This window comes from Osmerus eperlanus, unplaced genomic scaffold (genome assembly GCF_963692335.1).
Source record: "Osmerus eperlanus unplaced genomic scaffold, fOsmEpe2.1 SCAFFOLD_77, whole genome shotgun sequence".
NCBI classification, from domain to species: Eukaryota; Metazoa; Chordata; class Actinopteri; order Osmeriformes; family Osmeridae; genus Osmerus; species Osmerus eperlanus.
This window is the reverse complement of record NW_026911768.1, coordinates 77,043-103,512: the sequence shown is the minus strand read 5'-3', so window position 1 is coordinate 103,512 and position 26,470 is coordinate 77,043. Positions and strand designations below refer to the sequence as shown.

Genomic DNA, 26,470 nt, shown 5'->3' with positions numbered 1-26,470 from the left:
TGCCGAGACGACGGTCACCGGGGAAACGTGCCTCAGTTTTCTCTCTGCTGTCGGCTGGTCGCCTCGGACCCTCCGCTGAAAAGACGGGGCACACAGTGAACACACACACAGAACACACACTCTCTCTCACACACACACTCTCTCTCTGTCCCTCACACACACACACTCTCTCTCTCTCTCACACACACACCTTGATGAGCCCGCCGAAGGAGCGAGAGCGTGGGTGCTTCTTGCCGGGGCCCGGGTGGGTCTGGTGATGGCCGGTGGGGGTCCCTGGAGTGGTCTGCTTGGCTAACTGGAGACAGGGGAGGAGAGAGAGACAGGGGAGGAGAGAGAGAGAGAGAGAGAGAGAGACAGGGGAGGAGAGAGAGAGAGAGAGAGAGAGAGAGAGAGAGAGAGAGAGAGAGAGAGAGAGAGAGAGAGAGAGAGAGAGAAAAGGAAAGAGGGGGTGAAGAGATTGAGCATATTGGAGGCTGTGAACCTGTGGAGACCGTGTGAGGGATCCCTGAGGCAGCTCTGTACTTGTCTGATCAGCTTCTTCTTCTTGGCTGAGTCGGGCATGTTGTCATGGACGTGCCTGAACAGGTCCTTCAGGGCCTCCTCGGTGTGGTGCAGGTTCTGGGGCGGGGTACAGTTTCTGGGAGAGGGACAGAAAACTAATTTAACCTTTAGATGCGTGAGTTCTAAATATTTCCGACGCTTCCACCAGAGGAGTTATTTTTCCAAAATGAAGCTAGCTAGCTTTAGTTAGCTTCCGTTACCTAGACACCTAGCTTGTAGCAATACTTGTAGCAATGCTACTACCTGCTAGTGTTACTTGTTAGCCTCCTAATTGTACATTTTGAAGCCATACTAAAGCGTTTGTCATATAGTTTTTGTCTATCGGAAAATAGTCAGTTGGAATGTTCAGAATCACACACGTGCGACGCTGCGCTGTGGGGCCCGCTTTCGAACTATCGCATATGTGCGACGCTACTCCTTAACGGGGTTAACCAGGAATAGGTACAGCTTAGTGGTTAGAGCATTTGACTGCAGATCAAGAGGTCAGATTCAAATCTCCCCGCCCCCCGAGTGAGGACAGACGGAGACCACACCTGGTTGTGGTCGTGGGTGGGGGACGAGTGCTGCTTCTGGACCGGCTGGTCGGAACCCGGAGAGAGGACCGGCAGGTCTCTTCAGGGGGAGACCCAGACGCACCGGGGAACCGCTTAGAACCAGCAGGTCCAGGTCATCCTGGAGAGAGAGACAGAGACAGAGATAGAGAGGCACAGAGAGAGAGAGAGACAGACAGAGAGGGAGAGAAACAGAGAGCAAGGAGTGAGAAGGGTTGGTAGAGAAAAGGTCTACCGACAGGGTTGTCTGGTGACGGGGTGATGGGACAGTGTCCCAGGTAGCTGACCTTAGTCTGCAGAACCGTAGAGCCTGTGAAGAGCATCCTGGCATGGTCCCTGATGTAGACCGGAGCCTGGGGGAGAGGAGGATGAGAGAGGTAGAGCAGTAGGGAGAGAAAGAGAGGAGAGAGAGAGGTAGAGCAGTAGGGAGAGAAAGAGAGGAGAGAGAGAGAGGTAGAGCAAAGAGAGGGGAGGAGGATGAGAGGCAGAGTGGACACATTGAGGCTCCTCTGTACCTAGCACAGCTACATCGTTACACAGCTGCTCTCTCTCTCTCTCTCTCTCTCAGACTGCTCTTACACTGGAACAGCAGAGTGTGTGTGTGTACTCACCCTGAAGAGTTTCTGGGAATGCTTGATGAGGAAGGCCATGCCACTGTTCAGCTTCTTGAGATTCTCCTGCAAGTCGCTCGCCATCATCTTTTACACACACACACACACAACTTTGGTTAAACAAGCAATCTAGATACTGTATGCATTCTCCCTTCCCCTCCTCCTCCCCCTCCTCCTCTCCTCTCCACCACCACCCCCCCCCTCCTCCTCCTCTCCTCCACCCCCCCCCTCCTCCTCTCCTCCACCCCCCCCTCTCCTCTCCTCCTCCCCCCCCCCCTCTTCCTCTCCTCCACCACCCCCTCCTCCCCCTCTCCTCCACCACCCCCCCCCTCCCCCACCACCCCCCCTCCTCCACCCCCCCCCTCCTCCTCCCCCTCCTCCTCCACCCCCCCCCCCCCCCGCTCCTCCTACATGTCTGGGCCAGAGGACGTGCGGGGCGAACATGAGCGCCAGGTTGTGGGCGGACATCTTGTTCCTGTCCTGCTGCCGGGCCGTGTGGTAGAGGAGGTCCAGGAGGAGGCGCAGGAGGGTGCGGCTGGCCGGCGGGAGGAGCAGCAGGAGCAGCTGCAGGGCCTCCATCTGACGCTCCTTGTCTGGGACGCTCGTTTTGTTGCCCTGCTCGTCAAACAGGGTCATATCTGGAGGGACGGGGTTAAGGGGAGTAGTATTTAATTATTGTTTAAGTAAATGAAGATGATCTTTAGTTGTATTGTATTTAGTTGCGGTGTTTCAAGTGAGGTGAGGGTGTGTGTGTTTGTGTCAACCTAATATCTTGAGGTGTGTGTGTGTGTGTGTGTCAACCTGCTATCTTCAGGTGTGTGTGTGTCAACCTGCTATCTTCAGATGTGTGTGTGTGTGTATGTGTCAACCTGCTATCTTCAGATGTGTGTGAGTGTGTGTCAACCTGCTATCTTCAGATGTGTGTGTGTGTCAACCTGCTATCTCTGATGTGTGTGTGTTTGTCAACCTGCTATCTTCAGGTGTGTGTGTGTGTGTGTGTACCTGCTATCTTCAGATGAGTGTGTGTGTGTACCTGCTATCTTCAGGTGAGCGTGTGTGTGTGTGTGTGTGTACCTGCCATCTTCAGGTGAGCGTGTGTGTGTGTGTGTACCTGCTATCTTCAGGTGAGCGTGTGTGTGTGTGTGTGTGTGTGTGTGTGTGTGTGTGTGTACCTGCTATCTTCAGGTGAGCGTGTGTGTGTGTGTGTGTGTACCTGCCATCTTCAGATGAGTGTGTGTGTGTGTACCTGCTATCTTCAGGTGAGCGTGTGTGTGTGTGTACCTGCTATCTTCAGGTGAGCGTGGAAGTGTCTGTGAGTGAGCAGGGGCTCGGGCAGCTCTCCCAGGAAGCTCTTCAGCAGCGTGGCCACGTCGTTAGGGTGGAAGTCTCCAGAAGCCAGGTCCAGCTCCGCCCCGCCGTCCAGCTGCTCCCTCAGGGCCTGCTGCCGCACGCTGTTCCCCGGCACGCGGAACAGGCCCTCCACGTGGGGAGGTCTGGGAGGGGGCGGAGCCAGCAATCACCCACATGACATTGGAATGTTATGTTTCTTTTGGCAGACGCTAACCCAAATCATGGTATAGGGAGGGGGGCTGAACGTGGAGTCAGATGGCTGAGCGGTGAGGGAGTCGGGTTAGTAATATGAAGGTTGCCAGTTCGATTCCCGGCCGTGCAAAATGACGTTGTGTCCTTGGGCAAGGCACTTCACCCTACTTGCCTCGGGCGGAATGTCCCTGTACTTACTGTAAGTCGCTCTGGATAAGAGCGTCCGCTAAATGACTGACTAAATGTAATGTAAATGAACGTGGGTCGTGAACTCCCTTGGCCGAGAGGCGCCTGTCCCTGGGAGGACACTTCTCTCGTGGGTTTTTGGATTGGGATGAGGTACGGGATGAGGGGCTGCATGAGGTACTCACTCTGGCTGAGGTACTGGATGAGCTGGTAGACCTGGGCGATGCTGGACTCTGTCAGAGGGCTCCCGAACACAAGGCCTTTATCTGGGACAGACAGAACAGCACAGCGTCTACACCTGATCACACACCTAGCTAGGGGTTTAAGACACCCTCCATCTCTCCCGGGCCTGACCCCTCACCTTTGCGCTTCAGGAAGTTGAGGGAGCGGAAGAATCCGCCCGCACTTCCTGTCCCGGCGATGGTGGGCGTCTTAGGCCCCTCCCCCCCGAGGAGCAGAGAGAACTCCGCCCCCGGGAGGTCGATGAGGCGGGTGACGTTGCTAAGCACCAGCTCCAGGAAGACATCTGGCTTCTCGTGGCGAAGCTTTTCCACAAAGAAGTCTGGGTTGAAGATGACAGGCGTTCGACCAGCGGAGCGAGAGCCGCGGGCCTCCTGCTGGCTGACCACAACGTTGCACACCGTCCCCCTGGCAACACACGTAAAGAGCCACACACAGACACAAACAGACAGACAGACAGACAGACAGACAGAGAGAGAGAGAGAGAGAGAGAGAGAGAGAGAGAGAGAGAGAGAGAGACCATGATGGAGGTTGATGAAGCAGGCAGAGATACAGACACTTAAAGCTCGAGCCTAGTTTGACCCAGTAGTAGCAGAATTGACCGTCCTCATAGGAACACAAACTTTTGTCGCATAACAAGAAAAATGCCCTGCGGTCAGAGGACGAAATTAGGCCTTTTCAGTCGCAGACAGTGCTACTAAACACACAGATATTGTTTCATCAACTCCGCCCATATGATACAAAGTACAGTAGCTGACAAAGTCAGGCAACGAAAACATTAGGCAGCGTTCTTAATCTCTTAGCTAGCCTACAGTACGTAGAAGAAGCCACTTAGCTAGAGTAGCTAGCCTAGCTATCTGATCAGCTGTTTAGTTCCTCTTTCAAGAAACAGCACGTAACTCCGGTTTGTTTAAATACAGCAGTTGGCTAGCTGGCTCGGTTGCATAATTTTAGAAACGGTCAAATGGTAGCGCAAACTGGATGAAAAACCGAATTAGCTAGACTAGTAGCGCTACTGTAACAATTAAACTGTCCGTTTACTGTTTGTATTCGTGACGGCCACTTGCACTAAGTTAACCACTGTAGCAAGCTAAAGCATTTACGGACTACAGTAGAAAGTACTAGTCTACACATATCAATCAGTGCGTACTTAAAGTATTTCAAATGGCATCTAACGTTTAAAATGAAATATTTCATGTTTTCTTGCCTTCTATTTTGTGTACTTTCGTCCATCTCTTTACACGCAGCCATCCTTCTTCCGTTTGAATCCTCCGCTTGTCACTTGTAGCCACGCCTACCTTGTAGTCAATTGGTCGGTTATCAAAACATAGGCGGGGCATAAGATGCAGATGTATGTTCTCTTTTCCGATAGGTTTGTTTGAATTTTTTTAATCCATTTTATCAACCAAGAGTGAGCATGCGCGTTGTTGTTCCTTGGGTGACACGTCTTGGCTTTTTATATTTAAGTGTGTTTAACCAAAAGATAACCCTCTTTATCCTCGGGCTGCTCTGTGAGCAAACCGCGTGTACTTCTTGAAAGGATATTTGTAGTGACATTTTGTTAGAATAAAACACGAACGAGTTATTGCGGTAATCATCTAAAAGAAATTAACATTTACATTCAAAGACAGACAAGAGACAATCATGGATGTTTGCATTGAGGAAAATCCCATTAGTCAACACCTTCACAATCACAATGAAATAAATCTACAGCGGTCAATAAAACAAAGATGGCGACCAGGAAGTGCAAAAATCGAGGCTTCAAAACGGGATTTCACAAACCAAAGGGTGACGTCACGATGACTACGTCCATTATATTTACATTTAGTCATTTAGCAGACGCTCTTATCCAGAGCGACTTACAGTAAGTACAGGGACATTCCCCCTGAGGCAAGTAGGGTGAAGTGCCTTTCCCAAGGACACAACGTCATTTTGCACGACCGGGAATCGAACTGGCAACCTTCAGATTACTATCCCGATTCCCTAACCGCTCAGCCACCTGACTCCTTATATATGTTCTATGATGACTCCACTGGGGTGAGGGCAGCCATGGTTAGAGACTGGCTGTCTTACAGACTTTCAATACCTCTCTCCTTCTCTCTCTCTTTATCTCTCTCCCTCTCTGTCACCCCCTCTCTCTCCCCCTCCCTCTCCCCCTCTTTACCTCTCTCCCTCTCTGTCACCCCCCCTCTCTCCCCCTCTCTCCCCCTCCCCCTCCCTCTCCCCCTCTTTACCTCTCTCCCTCTCTGTCGCCCCCTCTCTCTCCCCCTCCCTCTCCCCCTCTTTACCTCTGTCCCTTTCCCTCACTCTTTCTCTCTCTCCACATCCCCTTGCCATTCCACTCGTTTTAGTACACAACACTTAGTTGTAAACTAAAATAAACAACTTGTTCAACTTTTGCTGTCAGTGTAAGTAAATGTCTTAAAGAGGAAGTAAAGGGTGCATGTTGTTCTTCTTAAGCAAGTCTTCCTCCAGCTACTTGGAACCATCAACCACAGACTTCACCCTCACTGTTCAGAACAACACACTGCCAGCAAGTCCACCAACCCCACTCCTCTCTTCCTCTGTAAGTACCATCGACGTGAACGCGTCTTAAAAATATAATTTTGTTACTAACATTTAGATAATGTTTTTATGTAGTGTAAGGTTTAAACACATCTTAGGTAGCAGTAAACGCCAGTGTTGTTTAATGCTGTATTCTGTTAAACTATAATTGCATAAAGCTTCTGTGTAGAACATTTTAATTAGCTTGTTAGGGACCAAGAGAGCCAATAGCTAAGTCTAAAATTGTCTAAATCCCGCCTATTCTGCATCTGATTGGCTGAAGTCCTAGCCCCTCCTCCAGAGTCTTGCACAAGTATTCAGTTATTAGTGTGTATTCTGTATTAGAGGAACACCAGTACAAGTATTCAGTTATTAGTGTGTTTTGTTGACCTCTGTTGTGTCTGTCAGACCGCAGGGTGGGGATGCAGCTATGGAGTTGACAACTACAAGAAGTGTGTTTGTGGTCTTCCTCTGCTCTGTTGCTGGTATCTATGATCTCCTTTATGGTTATTTATAATCAAAATTTCTCTCCTATGAATCCACATTACAAGTCAATCTACATGTAACCAGGGTGATTTGGAGAACACGCTTATGTGATGAGTCTCCTTGTTTCACACCTGAACACCTGTGCTGTTAACCTCAGGCTTTAGCTTAGTGGACTAAGACTGAGGTTGGGTTAGTTAAAATTGTCTTAATTTCCCACCTGACTATTCCAGGTAGATAGTGTACTGTATTTAACACCACTACAGTACTTTACTTCCTGATGAAATTCTGTGGATTAAAACATACTAAGTGTTCTGGTATTGATGATACTGCACGGTCTGCTGGGTGTGACATCACTGATGTTTTAACACCTCGCTGACATGTCTGTGGTTCCTTTCTGCTAAACTCAGCTACTTCTGCAAGTCAAGAGCACAGAATAAGACTGTTTGGAACACTACTGGTCATGTGACTCACTGACGGGGTTGACTGACTAGTCATGGCTAGTCTTGTCTGCGTGTTTGACGAGACAGTGCTAGCCCACTGAGCTAAAGCCTTGTCTTGACCTGAGGGAGCTGAACCAAGTCTCCAGGTCTCATGCAAGGTTGCACACTGAACCACCTCTGCTAGCGCTGCATGTGAGCCAGTAGGTTTGTGCTTCCTCTAATGTGCTGGTGATGTGTGACTGTGTTGCAGTGGTGCTGGGTCAGCATGGCTGGGGAGTGACCTACACCCTGGAGAGTGTCTGTGCCTTGAGAGGCTCATCAGTGAACCTGTCCTGCTCCTATACTTATCCCAAAGGTAAAGTCAGTAAAACATTCTGGTTTACCACATGGAAGACTGGTGAAGGTAAAGAGGACCTGAGTGTGGACCCAGAGTATGCAGGTCGTGTGCAATACTGTGGGAATAAGAAGAGTGAAGCAACCCTGAAGATCACAGACCTGAGAGAGAGAGATGCTGCTGTGTACAAGTTCAGGTTTATAACAGACCAACCAAGAGAGAAATGGACGGGTGAACCAGGAGTCACTCTCTCTGTTACAGGTACAGTTATTCTCTCTGTGTTGCTCTACTGTCTGTGTCTATTCTGAATGTTACTGTTTAGTTATTTTAAAACATGAAGATAGAACCTTTATCAACCTCCTACAGTCTGTCCCAGCTGTCTACAACACCTTTATTCCTGATGTGGTCTAACTGCATCTGATCTAAGTGTGGAGCTCAGAAGCCAACAGTAGCTGGAGTGTGTCACTCACTAGTCTCTGCTGTCACTGACAGGGGTGGTGCTGAACATTGTTCTGTACTGAGACTCTGACCTTGTGACCTGAGGACAGGGCTTGTATCACTGTTAGATGACTGCTGTTGTTTCTGACCCAGGTCTTCAGGTGGAGGTGACTCCGTCCACAGTGACGGAGGGACAGAACGTGACCCTGACCTGTAACTCCACCTGTACTTTGACTGGTAACTCCTCCTACATCTGGTACAAGAACAACCAAACCAGGCCAGAGACCCAACAGAAGCTCCTGTACCTGGACCCAGTCAGCAGTGAGGATGCAGGCAGATACTCCTGTGCTGTGACAGAACACCAGCATCTCCGCTCTCCTGAAGCGACTCTCAATGTTACATGTAAGACTCAGACTCCCACAGTTTATAAATGACCTCAGTCAACACTGTCTTCTAACTTCAAGCTGTTCTTCTCTTTATTTCCCCAGATAAGCCAAGGAATATATCAGTGTCAGTCAGTCCCTCTGGTGAAGTAGTGGAGGGCAGTTCAGTGACTCTGACCTGCAGCAGTGATGCTAACCCACCAGTGCAGACATACACCTGGTACAAGGAGAACATCACCTCATCTAAATCATCTGGACAGAACTACACCATCACTAACATCAGCTCTGAGGACAGTGGAGGATACTACTGTCAGGCTGGGAATACAGTAGGAGCTACAAACTCCTCTGTTGTAATGATCACTCTGATCATTAGAACAGGTAGGAACATGATATAAATAAATACATATTCACCATGGTTTACTACATTCAAAAGGTTTTTGTCACCATGTGATGTACAGTGCAGGCCTGGTTTCCCCTGTTGTGTTGTTCAGGGATCTCAACAGCTCAGGCTGCAGCAGCAGGAACCACAGTCTCTGTTCTCCTGGCCGTCATCCTCCTCTCTGCCTGCCTCCTCTGCAGGTGAGGAAGGGACTTTAAATGTAATGTTGTACTGAGTATAGATGTATGTACTACTGATGTACTAAACCACTGAAAGACTACAGCTCATTCAAAATTCTGCAGCTAGATTATTAACCAAAACTAAAAGGAGAGAACACATTAGTCCTGTCCTAGCTACTTTACACTGGCTCCCTGTTACCTTCAGAATTGACTTTAAGGTCCTTTTCCTCACATACAAAGCTCTACACGGACAAGGACCTAGCTACATTGCTAACTCCTTTATAAACTACACACCAGCTAGAACACTGCGATCATCAAATGCAGGCCTATTAGAGGTCACCAGAAGCAGTCATAAGAAGATTGGTGATTCGACCTTTGTCAATTACGCCCCAAAACTATGGAACAAATTACCCATAAATATTAGGGAAGCAAACACTCTAGACATTTTTAAAAGACAGCTTAAAACCTACCTTTTTACCGAAGCATTTAAGTAATTTTATCTCAAAAGGGTTTTCCTACTTTTATTAATTATATTATTGTTACTTTTAAGATGCATGTTTAAAGTTGGTTTCTCTCTTGAACAGAGATCTTATTGGGATTTTTATTTTTGTTTGAATTGTTTATCACTTGTATTATTGTTTTTATTGATTTTATGTAAAGCACCTTGAGCTGCAATTCTTGTATGAAATATGCTATATAAATAAAGTCTTACTTACTTACTTACTTACTTACTTACTTACTAAACAATACAGCTGTAATGTTTGGTTTCCTCCTTATTACAAATCTATATTTGTTTAGATGTATGTTCACCATGCAAAGTTAGTACAGTGATAGATTTTTCTTTTCCATTTACAGGAGAAAGAAAGCTTCCAAACCTTCTACTGATCCCAGGCCCTCGGTAGACAATGGACAGGTGTGTGTGTGTTTGTGCATGTGTGTGTGGGTGTGTGTGTGTTTGTGTGTGTGTGTGTGTAGCTTCTGGGATGGGAGAAAGGCAAGAGGTTGGACTACTTTGTGTATGATGCTTGTATTTCTCTTTCTACCTCCTCTCTGCTCCAGGGGGACTCTGGTCCTGTGTATAACAACACCTCAGCCATCGCCCTGAACCTTGTCCCTGCTGTCCAGACACACACAGACACACACACAAACACACACACAGACACACACACCAACACACACACAGACACAGGCCAGCAGGATGACGTCCACTACGCCAGCGTCGACTTCTCTCGCTCCAAGACCCAGGACGTCCCCCTCTACTCCAACAACCAATCAGTGCAGCCCCAGAACCAGGAAGAGGATGTGCAGTACGCTGCTGTGCAGTTCAACCGGCCCAATCCTGCCCCCCGGTGAGCATATCATGTCATTACATCAGATAGGTTTCCAAACACAGTTGGTCTGTCCTGAATCAAACACAATCCTGCCCCCTGTGACCACATCCTGTCATAACAACAAAGTAAATCAGACAATTAATTTGTAATGTAACATATCCAATGGAAGACGCTTTCATCCACAGTGATGCACAGCCAGGGGGGATTTGAACCTGGGGCGTTGTAGTCTGCAGTCGTCTTCAAAGCACCTCGCTATACCCTCCTGACACATAAGGATTCAAACTCTGTGTTAAATGTGGAAACTAACGGTGTTGACGTTCCTTGTTGTCTGTGTTCAGAGTCGCTGTTCAGACCACCGAGGATCCCTCTGCTCTCTACAGCACCGTCACCAAACCCAAGCGCTGACATCACTCAAATATGCTCAAACTGCATGAACACAAAGGAACACACACACAATATGACCATACAATCTTTAAAATCAAAAACGTGTTAGGATGGTTTCTGGGGACTGTTATCTAACGGGGACATGAACACATGTCCCCATAACTCCCCAAAAGTCCTCAGATTGAGTCAAAGTTGTCCACAAGTGACTTTATGGTCAAAACTTGACATTTACACTTTTCTAAAAAGTAAAACAATCACTAAAACAAAGTAATAAAACGAAATAAAATGCTCTATTAGCTAATGATATTTGGATATTTATTTTGTATTTTTGAGTGTTTTACTGATTTACAAACATTTGTATTTTATTAAATATTTTGTTGTTTCCAGTTTTTTTTTTCTTCATATTGTTAATTATTGTATTTTTTCCTCTTTTTTTTTTACTCATCGTCTCCACACCACCCCTGCTGTCATGGTAACAATGTTGGGTGCCTGAAAAGTCCTGTTTAAGGCAAAATCCAACTTTCTCTTTAGTTATGTTTTTTATTTACTGTAGCTCACATTTCTGTTGTCCCTGTTAGGGGAGGTCAGAATAGTCCTGTTTGCTTTAGTGGACAGAGATCTTGAAATACATTGAATTTAATAGTTTATTGTGTTGTCTTATCTTGATTTAGAAACATAATGTTTATTGTGCTTAGATCATGCTTGGATTCTGTATCTTATAGATGTTTTTATGATAAAGTATTTTTGGTGAGGTTAATAACTGTTTATTTTGTTAGTTCATGTTTAGTTAGAGTTATCAGTTTGACTGTTGACTCTAGACTGTAACAACAGTGATTTTTTATCATGAACTTAATTGATAGATTAATCAATGAGTTGATCTGTTAATTGATTGATTTATGTATTTAGTATATTTCCCCGATATGTTTGGATTAGTCTCATCTGATACTCAGACTGCAGAAGACGTGTGTCATCAGTTGTCAGATATATTCTGTGTGTCTTCAGGGTTGATGTTAGTCATTTAGCATTATTTTATTCCCTCAGATGCACTCGTAGAGTATTTCTCCAGTCCTCTGCTGTTGTTGAGGGCCTGAGAGGACATGCAGAAGCACAAACATTTATGTTGCTGATGTTTTGGAGGACACTGTTCTGGTGTACACTGCTACCATTTTTATTGTACATTGGAAAAGAAAATACTGTCATTTTAATTGATGGATTGATTGATCAAGTGAGTTTAATTCAGCTGCCCATTCAGTTTGTCCTTACAAGGTAGCTTGAAAACTTTTAAAGTTTACAAGATTTACTTAAGCTCATTTATTGTTGCTGTCTATAATAGAATAAGGTAATACCATTGTTCTAACTTTCATAAGATATACTTGTGTGATGCTGTTTGAATACAATGTTCTTTTAATAAAGTTTGATTCTGTGTGAGAAAGCCTCTGTCTTCTTCCTACAGTTTAACACAGGAGCTCGTTAGAGTGGGTAACAGGTGGGACAGGTGATGAGTGTAGCTCAGTGGCTCCAAGGCCCTCTGGGTGTGAGGCTGTAATGTCTCCAGGCCGCCAGCAGGGGGAGCTCTGGGTGTGAGGCTGTAATGTCTCCAGGCCGCCAGCAGGGGGAGCTCTGGGTGTGAGGCTGTAATGTCTCCAGGCCGCCAGCAGGGGGAGCTCTGGGTGTGAGGCTGTAATGTCTCCAGGCCGCCAGCAGGGGGAGCTCTAGGACAGGAGGATGCTGCACTAGGGGGGTGCAGAGCAGCCATGGTTAGACACATGCAGTGTTAGAAGTGGCCTACAGGGGGCAGAACAGCACCCTCCTGGTTAGACAGCAGTCTGGGAGCTTGTCTCTGCTCTCTGTGTTTCAGCCACAAGACCACAACCTCATTACTGACCACACCTCTCTGTTCTGTCTCTCTGTTTCTCCCTCTCTCACACACACTCTTTCTCTCTGTTTATCTCTCTTTCTCCCCTCATCTCTCCATCTGTCCCTCTCTCCAACCTGTGTGTGTCTGTGTGTGTGTGTGATATACCCTGTTTTAAACTACCAACCACAGTTTGGGCAGCAAGTAAACGTAGCACTTGACTTTTGGGATCATAAAAAGACTAAAGATATTAGACAGCCTTGAATGAGGAAATGGAAAACCGTCTTGACAACGTAACTGTCATTCTTGTACAGTATGTAAATGTCCTGAAGAGGAAGGAAGCCGTACTCTGAGCTTCTTTACTGTTTATTCTGAGTACTTAGAACCATCAACCAGACTTCACACTCACTGTTCAGAACATCACACTGCCAGCAAGTCCACCAACCCCACTCCTCCCTTCCTCTCTGTAAGTACCATCGACGTGAACGCATCTTAAAAATACAATTGTCTTCATTGTTTTAATATTATTTCATATGTATTAAGTAAGGTTTAAATATGTTTTAATTTTGCGGTAAATAGCTGTGTTTGATGTTTTATTCTGTTAACACGAGGCTTGCTATAAATAGGAAGATAATGCATACTGTATACTGGTTATAAACAAGTTCCAATCACACCTGCGTTTGCGTTTACTTTCATGAAGGTTTAGCACTTTCAATGTATAGTAATGAGCTTGTTGGGTGCGAGAGAGCCAATAGCAAAGTCTAAAATAGTGTAAATCACGCCCATTCTGCATCTGATTGGCTGAAGTCCTAGCCCCTCCTCCAGAGTCCTGGGGTTCTACAGCATGTTGCAGAGGCTGTATTCTGTATTAGAGGAACACCAGGACAAGTATTCAGTTATTAGTGTGTATTCTGTATTAGAGGAACACCAGGACAAGTATTCAGTTATTAGTGTGTATTCTGTATTAGAGGAACACCAGGACAAGTATTCAGTTATTAGTGTGTATTCTGTATTAGAGGAACACCAGGACAAGTATTCAGTTATTAGTGTGTATTCTGAATTAGAGGAACACCAGTACAAGTATTCAGTTATTAGTGTGTTTTGTTGACCTCTGTTGTGTCTGTCAGACTGCAGGGTGGTGATGCAGCTATGGAGTTGAGAACTACAGGAAGTGTGTTTGTGGTCTTCCTCTGCTCTTTGGCAGGTATCTATGACCCACTTTATCTTTCTTTAACTTTATCTACCTTTATTCTTAGTCCTTATTAGAATTATGGTCCAAAAGTCTACTTTAACCAACAAAGTTTATCAATCAAATATTGTAATCAGTTGATACGTATTCTTGAAAAACACATTATCTAACACTGACACAAATTAATTTAACATATGTTAATATATTTGTATTCATGAAAATTGTCTCTTTTTTGTTGAGAAATGTTGTGTATTTGGCCAAACATATTAGGTGTTCATAATTGCTGAGGTACGGTGTATTGTGGTGGTGGACTGAGACTTGTGCTCCGTACTGTCTATGTTGTCACACCTCTCTTCTGTGGTCTCCTTTCCTCTAGTCCACCAACCCCACTCCTCCCTTCCTCTCCGTAAGTTCCATCGACGTGAACGCGTCTTAAAAACATAATTGTCTTCATTGTTTTTGCGTTATTTCATGTGTATTAATTAAGGTTTAAATATGTCTTAATTTTGCGGTAAATAGCTGTGTTTGATGTTTTATTCTGTTAACACGAGGCTTGCTATAAATAGGAAGATAATACATACTGTTTACTGGTTATATAGAAGTTCCAATCACACCTGTGTTTGCGTTTACTTTCATGAAGGTTCAGCACTTTCAATGTATTGTAATGAGCTTGTATGGTGCGAGAGAGCCAATAGCAAAGTCTAAATTAGTGTATATCCCGCCCATTCTGCATCTGATTGGCTGAAGTCCTAGTCCCTCCTCCAGAGTCCAGGACAAGTATTCGGTTATTTGTGTGTTTTGTTGACCTCTGTTGTGTCTGTCAGACCGCAGGGTGGTGATGCAGCTATGGAGTTGAGAACTACAGGAAGTGTGTTTGTGGTCTTCCTCTGCTCTGTGGCAGGTATCTATGATCTCCTTTATGGTTCTTTATAATAAACATTTCTCTCCTATGAATCCACATTACAAGTCAATCTGCATGTAACCAGGGTGATTTGGAGAACACGCTTATGTGATGAGTCTCCTTGTTTCACACCTGAACACCTGTGCTGTTAACCTCAGGCTTTAGCTTAGTGGACTAAGACTGAGGTTGGGTTCGTTAAAATTGTCTTAATTTCCCACCTGACTATTCCAGGTAGATAGTGTACTGTATTTAACACCACTACAGTACTTTACTTCCTGATGAAATTCTGTGGATTAAAACATACTAAGTATTCTGGTATTGATGATACTGCACGGTCTGCTGGGTGTGACATCACTGATGTTTTAACACCTCGCTGACTGACATGTCTGTGGTTCCTTTTTGCTAAACTCAGCTACTTCTGCAAGTCAAGAGCACAGAATCACACTTTTAGGACACTACTGGTCATGTGACTGACTGACAGGGTTGACTGACTAGTCATGGCTAGTCTTGTCTGCGTGTTTGACGAGACAGTGCTAGCCCACTGAGCTAAAGCCTTGTCTTGACCTGAGGGAGCTGAACCAAGTCTCCAGGTCTCATGGAAGGTTGCACACTGAACCACCTCTGCTAGCGCTGCATGTGAGCCAGTAGGTTTGTGCTTCCTCTAATGTGCTGGTGCTGTGTGACTGTGTTGCAGTGGTGCTGGGTCAGCATGGCTGGGGAGTGACCTACACCCTGGAGAGTGTATGTGCCTTGAGAGGCTCATCAGTGAACCTGTCCTGCTCCTATACTTATCCCAAAGGTAAAGTCAGTAAAACATTCTGGTTTACCACATGGAAGACTGGTGAAGGTGAAGAGGACCTGAGTGTGGACCCAGAGTATGCAGGTCGTGTGCAGTACCCTAGGAATAACAAGAGTGAAGCAACCCTGAAGATCACAGACCTGAGAAAGAGAGATGCTGCTGTGTACAAGTTCAGGTTTATAACAGACCAACCAAGAGAGAAATGGACGGGTGAACCAGGAGTCACTCTCGCTGTTACAGGTACAGTTATACTCTCTGTGTTGCTCTAATGTCTGTCTCTATTCTGAATGTAACTGTTTAGTTATTTTAAAACATGAATATAGAACCTTTATCAACCTCCTACAGTCTGTCCCAGCTGTCTACAACACCTTTATTCCTGATGTGGTCTAACTGCATCTGATCTAAGTGTGGAGCTCAGAAGCCAACAGTAGCTGGAGTGTGTCACTCACTAGTCTCTGCTGTCACTGACAGGGGTGGTGCTGAACATTGTTCTGTACTGAGACTCTGACCTTGTGACCTGAGGACAGGACTTGTATCACTGTTAGGTGACTGCTGTTGTTTCTGACCCAGGTCTTCAGGTGAAGGTGACTCCGTCCACAGTGACGGAGGGACAGAACGTGACCCTGACTTGTAGCTCCACCTGTACTCTGACTGGTAACTCCTCCTACATCTGGTACAAGAACAACCAAACGAGGCCAAAGACCCAACAGAAGCTCCTGTACCTGGACTCAGTCAGCAGTGAGGATGCAGGCAGATACTCCTGTGCTGTGACAGAACACCAGCATCTCCGCTCTCCTGAAGCGACTCTCAATGTTACATGTAAGACTCAGACTCCCACAGTTTATAAATGACCTCAGTCAACACTGTCTTCTAACTTCAAGCTGTTCTTCTCTTTATTTCCCCAGATAAGCCAAGGAATATATCAGTGTCAGTCAGTCCCTCTGGTGAAGTAGTGGAGGGCAGTTCAGTGACTCTGACCTGCAGCAGTGATGCTAACCCACTAGTGCAGACATACACCTGGTACAAGGAGAACATCACCTCATCTAAATCATCTGGACAGAACTACACCATCACTAACATCAGCTCTGAGGACAGTGGAGGATACTACTGTCAGGCTGGGAATACAGTAGGAGCTACAAACTCCTCTGTTGTAATGATCACTCTGATCATTAGAACAGGTAGGAACATGATATAAATAAATACATATTCACCATGGTTTACTACATTCAAAAGGTTTTTGTCACCATGTGATATACAGTGCAGGCCTGGTTTCCCCTGTTGTGTTGTTCAGGGATCTCAACAGCTCAGGCTGCAGCAGCAGGAACCACAGTCTCTGTTCTCCTGTCCGTCATCCTCCTCTCTGCCTGCCTCCTCTGCAGGTGAGGAAGGGACTTTAAATGTAATGTTGTACTGGGTATAGATGTATGTACTACTAAACAATACAGCTGTTGATTTTGGTTTCAAATCTGTATTTATTTAGATGTATTTTCACAATGCAAAGGTAGAACAGTGATAGATTTTTCTTTTCCATTTATTTACAGGAGAAAGAAGGCTTCCAAACCTTCTACTGATCCCAGGCCCTCGGTAGACAATGGACAGGTGTGTTTGTGCATGTGTGAGTGTTTGTGTGTGTGTGTTTGTGTGTGTGTGTGTGTGTAGAGCTTCTGGGATGGGAGAAAGGCAAGAGGTTGGACTACTTTGTGTATGATGCTTGTATTTGGGAGTCAGGTGGCTGAGCGGTGAGGGAGTCGGGCTTGTAGTCAGAAAGTCGCTGGTTCGATTCCCGGCCGTGTAAAATGACGTTGTGTCCTTGGGCAAGGCACTTCACCCTACTTGCCTTGGGAGAATGTCCCTGTACATACTGTAAGTCGCTCTGGATAAGAGCGTCTGCTAAATGACTAAATGTAAATGTATTTCTCTTTCTACCTCCTCTCTCCTCCAGGGGGACTCTGGTCCTGTGTATGACAACGCCTCAGCCATCGCCCTGAACTCTGTCCCTGCTGTCAAGACACACACAGACACAGACACACACACAGGCCAGCACGATGACGTCCACTACGCCAGCGTCAACTTCTCTCGCTCCAAGACCCAGGATGTCCCCCTCTACTCCAACAACCAATCAGTGCAGCCCCAGAACCAGGAAGAGGATGTGCAGTACGCTGCTGTGAAGTTCAACCGGCCCAGTCCTGCCCCCCGGTGAGCATATCATGTCATTACAACAGATAGGTTTCCAACAGGAAAAACACAGTATGTCTGACTCTGTTTTAAATGTTGAACCTAACGGTGTTGACTTTCCTTGTTGTCTGTGTTCAGAGTCGCTGTTCAGACCACCGAGGATCCCTCTGTACTCTACAGCACCGTCACCAAACCCAAGCGCTGACATCACTCAAATATGCATCTATGCATACATTCACATACAGATACACATACACACGCGCACACAGCCGCACACACTTAGTCACATACACACAACACAACCAGACGATCTTAACAGCTGAACTTTGTTTGTGTTGGTTTCTGGGGATGTTAACTTATGGGGACATACAAAGCTGTGATTCTGACTCACACAATCATGTCAGGATTACATCAGGGTCGTGGATGCTTAGGGGAAAAAATCTTCAATTACATTTTCCCTTTCCGTCATAGATTTTTACCTACCACCTATAAACTACTCGCAATGTTATTTTATATCTGTGGGTGCTAAAATAATACTTTTAGGAAAAATGCCAACAAAGGTCTTCCTTTAGTTGTTATTAGGTTTTTTATTAAAACATGATTGCCAAAGCGGAGAGAGAGCTTGAAATATATTGATATACAGAAAGTAATATAATGTTTATCGTTGTTTATGTATCTGATTGAGTTGAGATTTGTTGGGCTTTAAATGGTTGGAGTGATTGATTTCACTGTCGACTGTTGAGAAAAACAACTGTCTGTTTGTGTTGTGGACTTAATTAATAACGTAATCAATGAGCAGATACATTGATTTTATTCAGGTTTATAGAATATTTCTCCAGTCCTTTGTTGCTGTTGTTGTCGTGACGATGACGTTGTCATGTGTGCTTACTTAGCTTGGATTATATGTCGTGGCACAATTTATTTTGGTGATCTTTTTGAGACCACTGTATTTTTTTTGTACATTTATTTGCACAAAAAAAGTGTGTTAAATTAAATGTACATGTATTTAGTGTAGTCATTTATTTACTGGTTGATTGATTGAGTGTAATTCAACTGCCCAAGCCATTCTGCCTTGCAAGGTAGCTTGTAAACATTTAAAGTGTGTTAGTTTAAGTAAAATATGCTGTAAAGTGGAATTGAAAATGAGTTTTAAGTTCATCACACAACAGAAGAATGTGTTGTTACTACCCATCCAAATTCGAATGGAAAAAAAAAATGTCTATGAGTGTTTTATGTGTTAATTACTTTGTCTTTGCATCGTACCAGCTGAGTAACAGAATGCAACCGTCTGATCTGACGTAGATCGGTCGCTGTGACGTAGATCGGTCAGGTTTTGGCTCTGCCTATACAAAACCTGAGATGAAAAAGGAAGAGAAAGTGTTCTATGGTCTAACTCCACATTTCAGTGCAACAAAGTTTTCGCGCTTGAACATGCTTTCAGGAACTCATTTCACACATATATAATGTACTGAGAAGCAAATCATGGAATTTGCTTTACAGGATCTTTAAGTTTGTTGATATTGTTACTGAGAATATACTAGAATAAGTATATTTTTCTAACTTTCATAACACATTTTTCTACTTGTATGATGCTATGCGAATAAGAGTTTCTTTTAATAAAGTTTGATTCTGTGTGAGAAAGCCTCTGTCTTCTTCCTACAGTTTAACACAGGAGCTCGTTAGAGTGGATAACAGGTGGGACAGGTGATGTGTAGCTCAGTGCAGTATTACACACAGTCTATGTCATGTTAATGAACAGCTTTAAATGTGACGACAAAAGTGCAGAGGAGCAGAATCGCTATGGTTACGGGCGTAGAGAACGAGGCGATCGAAGCCGAAGGGGTTTGCATAGCAACTGCGAGTTTAATTCATCATCATCATCATCACCACCACATCCAATCGAATTAAGTCTTAAACAAGCAATTCTCAGAACCTAGACACGGTTCTTAATGTAATGACATTTGACCCATAATCCTCGGTGAACACTGTACGTCATGCAGACACGACACAGCAGGTGAACGGACGGACGCGGAACATTGTGAGGGAGAAGATTCCAACGGAGCTACATGCACATGGAACGTTCCGGAATGCAGACCGAGAGTTCCGTATGGTCTTGCTCTCCTGTGAGTGACTCAGGAGTCTGTCCAAACAAGAAGTGTCACTGCTCCCTCTTTGTCCATTTCCTGTTGAGTCTAACAGTCCACCTTTATTTCCTCAGCAAACATGGAGGGGCAGAGAGAGAGAGAGAGAGAGACTGAGGGATAAGAGAGAGAGAGAGAGAGAGAGAGAGAGAGAGAGAGAGAGAGAGAGAGAGAGAGAGAGAGAGAGAGAGAGAGATAGAGAGAGAGAGAGAGCGCGCTAGCATGAGAACAAAAGAGAGGAACACATACGGTGCAGCACACAGTGACTCCAGTGAGAGTCGATATACTGACTTAGTGCTCAGGATTTAACAGAAACGTTTGGCCTTTTTCCCAGCAAAAATATACAGAGATTGTATTCCTATGCGGTCCTCCTCCTCCTTCTCCTCCTGACCATCGTCCTCACGACCCCCAGGGTTGGTGCTCAGGGGGTCAACCCCTGAACCGTGACCCCTGACCTCCCCTTGGTGGGATGTTAGGCGAGTCTCTGGGGGCAGTCAAAAAAGAGGACGGGGACGGGTGTTCCATCTGATTCGCTGAGGCCCGCGTGACATCACGGGCGGTTAGATGACGTTGTCAAACATGTGCATCGACTGCATGATGCTCTCGTCCTGGACGGGTGGCAGAGAGGGACAAAAAACTTGTCAAGATTGTTATTTTTCCAAAGTGTTGAGAGTAAAGGATGGATGTGTTTGTGTGAGACAGACCTTTAGACAAGACTCCAGGAACTCCTCGATGGTGACCACTCCATCGTGGTTCATGTCCATCTTCTGACAACAGGAAACACACAGGAAACACACAGGAAACGGTTCAGTGTTTGTGTGTGTATGTGTCAGTGTGTGTAGTGTCTGCGGGGGGGTTTACCTGGAAGAAGTTCTCCACGTGCTCCCTGGGTGCGTCATCCTGCATGCAGGGGTACGTACAGGTCCCCATCATGTCATAGATGGAGCGCATGATGTCTGTCATCTCCTGGAAACCAACACACACACACACATATACATACACACAGGCACACATACATGCACACACAGACAAAGACACTTTGTAATCAGATGCAAAAACTTGATTTATTCTCCTGGACGGGAGTCGGGAACAAGCCTGGCGGTGTCGCCTAACCTCTTTAGTTATGCAGCCGTCCTTGTTCAGGTCGTACAGGTTGAACGCCCAGTTCAGCTTGTCTGTGACGGAGCCTCTCAAGATGATGGACAGGCCTGTCACAAAGTCCTGCAACACAGAGGGGTGGAGGTAGAGAGATGTTAGAGTACTGGGACCAAACAGGAGCGGTGGAGGGATGGAGTGATGGAAAAGTGGACACATAGGCTGAGATGTAAGGGAGCAGGAGAGGAGAGGAGAAGAGAGGAGATGAGAGGAGAGGGGAGGGGAGGAGAGGAGAACAAGAGGAGGAGGAGAGGAGAGGAGAGGAGAGGAGAGGAGAAGAGAAGAGAGGAGAACAAGAGGAGAGGATGGGAAGGGAGAAGAGAAGAGAGGAGAAGAGAGAAGAAAAAGAGAGGAGAGAGCTTACCTCAAAGCTGACAGCTCTGTGCTTGTTAGTGTCGAAGGCCTCAAACAGGAAGTGAGCATAAGTGCTGGAGTCTGACACACACACACACAATATAAGACTAATAGGGATAGGATATTATTTAAAATATCATGTAATATTCTGTACACAATACTTACTTCCTTGGGGGAAGAACTGTGAGTAGATGGTCTTAAAGGTCTCCTCATCCACCATACCACTGGGACATTCCTGTAGAGCAGCAGGCTGGGGTTAGATCACACACACGCTCACACACACACACTCACACACACACTCACACACTCAGATGTTCACACATACACAGGAGCGAGAGAGAGAAAGCGAGAGAGACAGGGGTATGAGAGAAAAAGAGGGGGATGAAAGAGAGAGAGAGACGGTTGGATGAGAGAGGACGTGAGAGCGGAGGAGGAGGAGCGGAGGAGGAGGCGTACGTTCTTGAAGCCCCTGTAGAGGACCTGCAGCTCCGCCCTGCTGAAGCTGCAGCGCTGCAGCATCTGGTCCAGCCCCTCCGGCCTGGAGCTCAGCGCAGACAGCTGCCCATCCTCCACCATGCTGTCTGGGGGGTGGAGGGAGGGAGGGAGGGGGAGGGGGGGAAGGAGGGGGATGGAGAGGGGGGAGGGAGGGGGAGGGAGGGGGAGAGGGGGAGGGAAGGAGGGGGAGGGGGGGAGGTAGGGGGGGAGGGAGGGAGAGGGACGCAAAAAAAGTATTAATATGATTATTTCACACGTCAGCATCAGAAAGGGGGGAGAGAGAAAGGGTGTGGCTATGCAGATGAGACTGTAGAGGGGGTGTGGCTATGCAGATGAGAATGTAGAGGGGGTGTGGCTATGCAGATGAGACTGTAGAGGGGGTGTGGCTATGCAGATGAGACTTAGAGGGGGTGTGGCTATGCAGATGAGACTGTAGAGGGGGTGTGGCTATGCAGATGAGACTGTAGAGGGGGTGTGGCTATGCAGATGAGACTGTAGAGGTGGTGTGGCTATGCAGATGAGACTGTAGAGGGGGTGTGGCTATGCAGATGAGACTGTAGAGGGGGTGTGGCTATGAAGATGAGACTGTAGAGGGGGTGTGGCTATGCAGATGAGACTGTAGAGGGGGTGTGGCTATGCAGATGAGACTTAGAGGGGGTGTGGCTATGCAGATGAGACTGTAGAGGGGGTGTGGCTATGCAGATGAGACTGTAGAGGGGGTGTGGCTATGCAGATGAGACTGTAGAGGGGATGTGGCTATGAAGATGAGACTGTAGAGGGGGTGTGGCTATGCAGATGAGACTTAGAGGGGGTGTGGCTATGCAGATGAGACTGTAGAGGGGGTGTGGCTATGCAGATGAGACTGTAGAGGGGGTGTGGCTATGCAGATGACACTGTAGAGGGGGTGTGGCTATGCAGATGAGACTGAAGAGGGGTGTGGCTATGCAGATGAGACTGTAGAGGGGGGGTGGCTATGCAGATGAGACTGTAGAGGGGGTGTGGCTATGAAGATGAGACTGTAGAGGGGGTGTGGCTATGAAGATGAGACTGTAGAGGGGGTGTGGCTGTGAAGATGAGATGGGGAGCAACTTGCTTTGTCTGAGCGAGGGGGCGGAGCCTGAGAGGCAGCAGGGCAGCAGCTTGAGGAATCTCTGCTTTATGCTCTTTTTTTTCTGATTGGACGAAGGGTTCCCTGGAAGTGACCAATCACAGCACAGATTAGTTAATAATTTAACTTGGTAGTTAACCGTTGTTTTAGCATGCTGGTGTGGTTTGCTGGACTGGCTTCAGGAATCTCTGCTTTATGCTCTTTTTTTTCTGATTGGACGAAGGGTTCCCTGGAAGTGACCAATCACAGCACAGATTAGTTAATAATTTAACTTGGTAGTTAACCGTTGTTTTAGCATGCTGGTGTGGTTTGCTGGACTGGCTTCAGGAATCTCTGCTTTATGCTCTTTTTTTTCTGATTGGACGAAGGGTTCCCTGGAAGTGACCAATCACAGCACAGATTAGTTAATAATTTAACTTGGTAGTTAACCGTTGTTTTAGCATGCTGGTGTGGTTTGCTGGACTGGCTTCAGGACCATGGACAGCACCCATGAAGGCTCGACCTGTTTCAGAACCACGGACAGAGCTACACATCTAAGGTGAGGGAATAAGGAGTAAGGATGTGCAGGAGGTTGTGTGTGTGTGTGTGTGTGTGTGTGTGTGTTTGCTTCAGAGAGACCACAGGGCACTTAGGATCTGTCAGTAACACCACAACACAGCAGCTGCTCTGCCATGGAAAAACATGGAGGGGTCTCACACACACACACACACACCTGCACAGACACACACAAAAACTCCACACACACACACACACACACACAGCTTCATCTTACCTTTGGGAGAACAGAGAACAACAGAATGAGAGAGAACAGTGAAAGGGGAGAACGAGAGATGACAAGAGACTGAGAAGGAAAGACAGAAGAGAGAAAGAGAAGAAGAAAGAGAGGAAGTCTAGAAGTTCTCTCTCTCCCTCTCTCATTCTATCTCACCCTCTCTCTCCCTCTGTCTCACCCTCTCTCATTCTATCTCACCCTCTCTCCCTCTTTCTATAGCTCTCCCGGTCTCTCTCTCTCTTTTTCTTGTACAGTCTAACCTCAGAAGGTATTTTTGGATCTGTCACAACGCATGGGTGATGCGTTGTGATTGGTGGATTTGAAACATTAATTTAGTTCCAGACACGACACACCTGAGACACTGGCTCACACTGAGAGGGGGAGGAAGGGAGAGGAGGGAGGAGGGAGAGGGGGGGGGGAGGGAGGAGAGAGGAGGGAGGAGGGAGAGGAAGGGGAGCCCCTGGAGGTGGTTGGATGAGGAGGGAGAGGGAAAGAGGGAGGGAGGGAGGAGGGGGAGAGGGAGGTAGGAGGGGGGAGAGAGGAGGAAAGTAATCCTCTCTTCACATGATGCTTTTTGATACGGTCAGTGCCACTGTCCGTTTATGTTTGTGTGTGAGTGAACAACAACATGTGTGTGTGTGTCCTAGCTCTGGGTCCCAGCTAGATAGTTGGGCTCAGGGCTCAGGGCAGATGGCACGGTCATCGCATCAATTATGCAAGCGCTCCTTTTGATTATCAGTTACACAACACTGATAGTTACACAACAGTTAACGGAAATCGCCTTTTAACCAGCCAGGCTTGTAAACATCTCTTATAATCACACACACACACACACACACAACACAATAATATATTTGTAGCGACACAGACATTTCAAGGTATACTGTACATACAATTGAAGACATCTTACACACACACAAACACGCACTCACACACACATTCTCTTATGTAACAATTTCTGGATTTTTTCCATTCTAATTTTGATCATCTAAATAGTGTTCTATTCTGATTCTGATTCTAGTCCTGCTGGGTTCTATTCTGATTCTAGTCCTGCTGGGTTCTATTCTGATTCTAGTCCTGCTGGGTTCTATCCCTTCAGTGTTCTCTTCTCCTGTAGTTCCAGAGTGACCTACTCTGTAGTCCTGTAATGTCCTGTGCTAGGCTGTACTATACTGTCCTGTCTGTATACCATAGCAACCGGTATGGCCGTAGCAACAAGCCTATAGCATATGTGACATGTGCAGCGTCCTGGAAAAACTGACGTGTTGACAAAAACCTGTCCATCTATAAAACATGTATACAATACATGAATAAAAGACATGATCTTGAATACTGCTGCTCACACACATGTTAATGTAACTGGGATGTAGTCAGAGAAGAGACAGACTGTCACCCACGTCACTGACGTCATCCACGCCACTGACGTCAGACAAATGATCATAAGACACTGGAGAGTGAGGAGATTAGAAGTCATTCTGATATATTCAGTGTGTGTATGTGTGTGTGTGTGTGTGTGTGTGTTAAGAGCAGCTCTAACGTTGGGGCCAGCTTCTCTGAAATGAGCCGTTATCACAGCAGCGCGAGAGAGATGACGACAAACTACTTTATAACAAGTTCGACGTGAAACTAAAACGAACATTAACGGAAAACAACCAAGGTAATGAACACGTGGTCATGTGACCACAGCGAACAGGCTACGATTGGAACTCAGTTGAAGGAGTCATAAATCGAATACAAAATAGTTCGAAATTTGATTCAAACCAGCAACCTCTTTGTTGGGGTGGGGGTGGGGAGAATAAATGGGGTGTTAGGACATGAAAGGGGCATAGGAGATCGTAGACGCATCCGATAAACCCGGTTAGACGCCAAGTTTTTCCTTCCGTCCTATAGTCCCTAACGAGTTAGGATGACCTTGCCGGTTGGATTTTGCATCAGGGAGGAATTGATTATGATGGGCAAAGGAAATTGCACCTTTCCAGGGGCCCGTTCCTAGTTCACTCCCACGCACCGATAACCGTTATCAACCGGTCGATTAGGAAATGGAAAACGTGAGGTTAAGCTAAGACTGCTTACTCAGCGAATCATAAAGCTCTTTATCATTCCACAGAGCGCTCGAGGATTTTTTAAATGTAATTCATGTAATTTTAATTACGTCAAGCAGCATGGGGACGTTTTTATCAACGGTTAGTAAAATGTAATTTTCCAAAGAGGTTATATACTTAACCTTCACCTATACCCTGCCAGGTTGTAGAAAACCTGGCTATTGATGTATTAACCTCTTACTGATATGTAGTTTTAAACCAGCTACTCAAGCAGGGTCAGCAAACTCTCCAAACATGAACCCCAAATCATCCAAGCACAACAGATGTTACATATGTAACGTTACATATGCTAATTAAACGGAACTGTCTCTTCGCTTACCTGTCAGCGGGTCGTAGGAACCGTCCAGCTCTCTGGAATCAGCACGGGAATCAGACAAACTCTGATCCCGACTTTTTGACTTCATGTTCGGGCGACGGGCTTACCAGACCACGCGGTGAAAGATCCACGTTCTCTTTCCCTCCCAGAGCCTCGGTCCCCGATAGCTTACAGCTGTTCTATCAGTCCGGAGCGTTCGTTGCTTGTTTCCGCATCGATCGTTTGTGAAAAATACAAATAACGACTGGATTTAAAGTTGTTTAATTCCTACAACTAAACCTATGGATCGGTTGTCTTTTCACCTTCCGAACACACCGGCATCGGCGGCGAGACGGTGGAAGCTCTCCACGGGAGACGCTCTCACGTCCGCTCTCTGCGTGCGCCTCTCCAAAGTGAACTTATCTCAGAGCGAGCGCAGGTGTAGCCACTCAATCCGTTTCCCGAGGCGCACTCAAGTTAACGGCTTTCCTCTTGAACGGTTTAGTCAAGTTAAATAATTAAAAATCTGCTCACATAACA

The 26,470-nt window shown here is 46.2% G+C and overlaps 3 protein-coding genes across 4 annotated transcripts; 1 reads left to right on the top strand and 2 right to left on the bottom strand.

Moving 5' to 3' along the window:
- Window positions 1-3: 3 nt before the first annotated feature.
- arhgap19 (Rho GTPase activating protein 19) lies at window positions 4-4,942 on the bottom strand (the record flags this gene model as incomplete). Its single annotated transcript, XM_062455922.1, has 11 exons — window positions 4,899-4,942; window positions 3,813-4,099; window positions 3,629-3,717; window positions 3,005-3,206; window positions 2,135-2,361; window positions 1,724-1,810; window positions 1,400-1,465; window positions 1,164-1,233; window positions 523-656; window positions 191-295; window positions 4-75 (listed from the first exon to the last, which is right to left on the bottom strand). Coding segments are annotated over exons 1-11 (1,383 nt in total), but the record flags the coding sequence as incomplete, so codon positions are not given.
- A 2,099-nt stretch (window positions 4,943-7,041) lies between these two features.
- LOC134016574 (sialoadhesin-like) lies at window positions 7,042-19,109 on the top strand. The gene is made up of 15 exons (XM_062455921.1): window positions 7,042-7,063; window positions 7,412-7,756; window positions 8,087-8,335; window positions 8,422-8,694; window positions 8,808-8,895; window positions 9,730-9,787; window positions 9,934-10,223; window positions 14,458-14,534; window positions 15,229-15,333; window positions 15,904-16,152; window positions 16,239-16,511; window positions 16,625-16,712; window positions 16,875-16,932; window positions 17,276-17,529; window positions 17,647-19,109. Exons 1-15 carry the CDS (start codon window positions 7,042-7,044, stop codon window positions 17,711-17,713), a joined length of 2,496 nt encoding a protein of 831 aa, XP_062311905.1. The 3' UTR covers window positions 17,714-19,109.
- Window positions 19,110-19,862: 753 nt separating this feature from the next.
- On the bottom strand, window positions 19,863-26,470 carry LOC134016577 (Kv channel-interacting protein 2-like). Of its 2 annotated transcripts, none has more exons than XM_062455926.1 (9): window positions 25,955-26,470; window positions 22,743-22,845; window positions 21,615-21,735; window positions 21,324-21,393; window positions 21,169-21,239; window positions 20,763-20,870; window positions 20,511-20,615; window positions 20,354-20,413; window positions 19,863-20,257 (listed from the first exon to the last, which is right to left on the bottom strand). In XM_062455926.1, the coding sequence occupies exons 1-9, from the start codon at window positions 26,037-26,039 to the stop codon at window positions 20,210-20,212; spliced, it is 771 nt and encodes a 256-aa protein (XP_062311910.1). In that variant the 5' UTR covers window positions 26,040-26,470; the 3' UTR covers window positions 19,863-20,209. The 2 variants fall into 2 exon arrangements, with proteins under 2 accessions (XP_062311910.1, XP_062311909.1); XM_062455925.1 differs by having other exon boundaries at window positions 20,354-20,416; window positions 25,955-26,466.